Source organism: Muntiacus reevesi, chromosome X (genome assembly GCF_963930625.1).
Source record: "Muntiacus reevesi chromosome X, mMunRee1.1, whole genome shotgun sequence".
Lineage (NCBI taxonomy): Eukaryota > Metazoa > Chordata > Mammalia > Artiodactyla > Cervidae > Muntiacus > Muntiacus reevesi.
The window spans coordinates 55,703,286-55,708,333 of NC_089271.1; the positions used below are offsets into that span (position 1 = coordinate 55,703,286).

Sequence of the window (5,048 nt, forward strand, 5' to 3'; positions counted from 1 at the left end):
TTCCCTGATACCCCATGTAGAGTAGTCAAGGAATAATTCTCTGAGGAGGTGGCCTGTGAAAAGTGAGGAAGCAAACCATGTATATTTAACATGGGGGGAAGCATCAGATAGAGGGAATGTCAGGTGCAAAGCACTGAGGTTGGAAGTTCTTGAAGTGTGTGTAGCTGATGAGGAGTGAGGAAGGGAGAGCACTGGGAGACAAGATCCAAGGCCATGTCAAGCAAAGCCTTGTAAGTCAGGCTGTGTGTTTGGTTAGGTTTTTATTCTGTCCTGTGGGGAGCCATAAAAGGATTCCATGTAGGGAAGTCACATTATATAAATTATATTTTAGAATAAACAATCTGGCTGCTCTGTGTGGAAGGAGAAAAAACTGTTGGGGGTGTGGGCAGAGAGAGGAAGCAGAAAAGCCAGCAGGAAAGCTACTGCTAGAGTCCAGGAAGAGATGAGAGAGTGTCAGGCCAAGGGGGGGTGTGGGTGTGGGGAATCGATTTTTCACTTGATTTTGAAGGTAAAGACACCAGGGTTTGCTGAGAAATCAGATATAGGGCATGAAAACTAGAGAGGAGCCCTGGCTGACCCCTGGGTTTTTAGCCTTAGCTGCTGGAAGGATGGTGTTGTCCTTAACTGTCAGGGGAAATACTACATTAGGAGCAGGCATGGGGCAAAATCAGGAGTTGGTTTTCAAATGTGTTACATTTTCTGAATAACCAATAAATCATAGAAGAAATCAAAAAATGCATAGAAATGAATGAAAATGAAAACACAACAACCCAAAACCTATGGGACACTGTAAAAGCAGTGCTAAGGGGAAGGTTCATAGCATTACAGGCTTACCTCAAGAAACTGTGGAAAATTCTTAAAGAACAGGAATACCAGACCACCTTACCTGCTTCCTGAGAAATCGGTATGCAGGTCAAGAAGCAACAGTTAGAATTGGACATGGGACAATGGACTGGTTTAAAATTGGGAAAGTAGTAGGACAGGGCTGTATATTGTCACCCTGTTTATTTAACTTATATGCAGGGTACATCATGCGAAGTGCTGGCCTGGGTGAAGCACAAGCTGGAATCAAGATCGCCAGGAGAAATATCAATAACCTCAGATATGCAGATGACACCACCCTCATGGCAGAAAATGAAGAAGAACTAAAGAGCCTCTTGATGAAAGTGAAAGAGGAAAGTGAAAAAGCTGGCTTAAAACTCAACACTCAAAAAATAAAGATCATGGCATCCAGTCCCATCACCTCATGGCAAACAGATGGAGAAACAGTGACAAATTTTATTTTCTTGGGCGCCAAAATCACTATAGATGGTGACTGCAGTCATGAAATTAAAAGACACTTGCTCCTTGGGAGAAAAGCTGTGAGAAACCTAGACAGCATATTAAAAAGCAGAGACATTATTTTATGGACAAAGGTCCCTCTAGTCAAAGCTATGGTTTTTCCAGTAGTCACGTATGGATGTGAGAGTTGGACCATAAAGTAAGCTGAGCGCTGAGGAACTGATGCTTTTGAACTGTGGTATTGTAAAAGACTCTTGAGCATCCCTTGAACTTCAAGGAGATTAAGCCAGTCAATCCTAAAGGAAATCAGTCCTGAATATTCATTGGAAGGACTGATGCTGAAGCTGAAACTCCAATATTTTGGCCACCTGAGGTGAAGAAATGACTCGTTGGAAAAGACCCTGATGCTGGGAAAGTTTGAAGGCAGGGAGAAGGGGCCGACAGAGGATGAGATGGTTGGATAGCATCACCGACTGGATGGACATGAATTTGAGCAAGCTCCGGGAGTTGGTGAAACTTTGGATCTATGTAAATATCCTGTTTACGTCAAAGTATAACCACTGGCTTTAGCACCCAGAGATCTAATCACATTAGCCAAACATCATTACTGTACCAATTATTAGTTGACATTCTACTGTAAAGGAGATATTTCTCTTCTCCATGTATTTATCTTTACTTTCTGTAAGTATGGATTTATGGATTCTTAAACTGTATCAAATGCTATTTCTGTGGTTGTTGTTTACTTTTAGTCTGTTTATGTAGTGATATATATATATATTCTCTATTGTTGACCCAATTTTGCATTCTTGAGATAAAGTATTTGATTAAAACATATTTGCTAAATATACTATTGGATTCATTTAGCTAAGGTTTTATTAAGGATTTTTACATCTACAGGTATAAGTGACTTGAAATGTTTTTTTGTATTATCTCATCTGTTTTGGGGATCAAGACGACACCAGTCTCATAAAATAGCTTTTGTTCTTTTCTCTTATATCTAGAACAACTTTGTATGAGATAGCAATTAACTGTTCCTTGGGAGTTTGGTAGATTGAACCTATAAAAAACCGTCTGGGTTCTTTTTTGGCGAGGGGAGGGAAGATTTCAACTACTATTTCAACTTCTTTACTACTTTGCTCTATTCAAGTAATCTGTTTCTTCACGGAACAGTTTTGGCATTTTATATCCCTCTATGAATGTATTTTCAGATACACTTTCTCTGTTGCATCTGTAGTGAATTCCCCACTCTGGTTTGTATTTTGTATTTGGTTTGTTTGCTTCTGGTTTATATTTTGTATTTGGTTTGTTTGCTTCTTTCTTTTTTTTTTTTTTTTTTGTTTGCTTCTTTCTTAATTGATCAGTCTTGCCAGAGAGAGGTCTGCTTTTCCTCTTAATTTTTGTTTCAAAGATTCCACTCTTGATTTTATTAAACTGTTGTTTCCCTCCCTACTTCATCTATTTCTGCTCTTCTATTATTTCTTTTCCTGTTGCTGAGGTTTGATCTGGGGGTCTTTTTCCAACTTCTTGTATAATTTATATGACAAAATGCCCAGATTTTAATTATTTAAGAAAATAAATACAAATGTAAGCTGTTTTACTAATTGCTTTATAACCACAAACTAGTACAGAGAATGCCCTGTACAAACCACAATAAAGGTTCAAAGATGGAGGTGTTCCCTTAGGCAAGGCTGAAGACTTCAGTTTCTGGTATTTGGAATTTAGGCTGCAGTCCTTGTTTTTGGATGGACCACTGGATGTGTAGCACAGTCCATGCTTTTAACCAGATTTGAACAGGAGAATGGCCATTTGGCCCAGGTAGAAGTAGATGAAGTGTTTGGTTTCATGCGTCACATAACTACCAAAGTTCCTCCCCATGATGCAGTGCCAGGTGGGGTTGTACTTGTCAAACTCCTTCTTGATATGGGCCACAATGTCCTTCTCTATATTATACTTCTCCAATGACTGAGTAGCACACTCCACCAAGTCCTGCTGTATCTCCTCTGACATATCGGCATTCTTGATTACAGCCTTTTGGTCACACATGGTTACCAAGGAGCAGGGGCTGGCCGACTGCAACGGTCTCCTGCAGGAGGGGCTGGCGAAGCTCACACCCGTGTAGAGAAATGGTCGCTACCGAAGCCGTGGCGCATCTCCCAGATTTTAATTATACAGCTTATTGAATGTATACATAGTTATACACCCATGTGACCAGCACCCCAGTCAAAATACAGAACATTTCATTTTTCTAGAAAGCTGCTTTGCAACCCTTTCCAGTAAATCCAGAAAATCTCTATCACCACAAATATGCTGATTGAGAACTTGATATAAACAGAACAGTAAACAATGTACTTCTTTAATGTCTTTATTCACTCAACGTTTGTAGTTCATTTGTGTTGATTTTTGTATCAGTGATTTTGTTACTTTTTATTGCCAGGTTGTATTCTATGAATATACCAGTTTATCCATTTTCCTCTTTTGGGTTGTTTGGGTTGTTCCCATTTTGTGGTTATTCTGAACACAGCTGCTGTGAATACATGTAACAAGTCCTTCTGTTGCCATGTTTACATTTATTTGGAATAAACATCTAAGAATGGAATTTCTTGTTCACAGGGTAACCTTATGTGTACCTTAGTATGAAACAGCCATATTTCCAGAATGGCTGTACCACTGACTATTGCCAGCCATGTATGAGGCTTCCTCAACATGGGATTCCTGGGAGTTACAGTCTGGGGAAATGCAACAGGGAAGGGAACATGGGGGTGTCTCCAGATTGAAAGCCACCCTTTCAGGTGGCCTCTTTCTGTTCCTATTTCCTCTTCCTTTCCCACTGGGTCAACACCATCCCCCCCCACTTCCAGATCAGCACCATCCCACTTCTAGGGGGCCCCATGTTGCTCACCTGTCCCTGCCACTGGTGCAGGGTGATGTCTCAATGCAGACTATTAAGTGGGGGAGGGGCTTTGAGTCAATTGCTCTTCCTACACCACCTCCCTTTCTGTCTCACAAGCTTGTATGTTTTGGGGAGGGGCGGTTCCTGGCCCTGTTGCACCGCCCAGCCCCCTAAAGCCCAGCTTTGTGTTCTGCTGCACTCAGACCTGTGCTGAGAGCACACACATGTATTTGTGAATCACAGGGTGTAGACTGGTTAGCGTGACCGGAGCGGTAAGACACTGTGGTAAAAACCATGGAGAAGACTGGGACGAGCGTGGGCCCAAATGGTGGGGCATAGCCCTAGGACCTGGGTTTGGCAGGTTGACTTCTCTATCTCCATGCCTCTGGGGTCATCAGCCCATTGAGAGCACAGGGCCCGCTGGTGCCAGAGTGCCCATCATCATTCACTTAGAAATGCCCTCAAGCACTGTCCCCAGATCTAGGGAGGGCCAAGTACAGTTTAGCCTCATGACTATACAGCAAGTGTAGCTGTGGGGTGGCGAGGCCAGGGGGTGGGGGTTCCTCATCCTATCTCTGATCCCGAGTGACAAGCCCAACAGTGCCCTGGTGGTGCTTGACTTCCTGGTATAGTCTAACCTGCTGGACCTGAAATGGTGAGGTGCTGTGACCAGGATCTTGCATGTTGGGGCACAGGCCAGAACACCATGTCCTGCTCCCAACCCTCACCAAGCTGGGAGCTACCATGAAAAACACTGTGAATGCCACCACTGCCACCCACCTCAGCCTGACAAAGCCTTGTCTATCTGTGTTTACGTCCCATGTATGCACGGGCCACAGACCACTCCGGGACATGAGAAAGAGACACAAGTTGCGGA

At 42.8% G+C, this 5,048-nt stretch overlaps 1 protein-coding gene across 1 annotated transcript; it reads right to left on the minus strand.

The window, feature by feature from the left end:
• Positions 1–2,871: 2,871 nt before the first annotated feature.
• Positions 2,872–3,416, minus strand: LOC136154001 (dynein light chain 1, cytoplasmic-like). The gene has a single exon (XM_065916170.1). It carries the CDS (start codon positions 3,322–3,324, stop codon positions 3,058–3,060), a length of 267 nt encoding a protein of 88 aa, XP_065772242.1. The 5' UTR covers positions 3,325–3,416; the 3' UTR covers positions 2,872–3,057.
• Between the last annotated feature and the right edge of the window lie 1,632 nt (positions 3,417–5,048).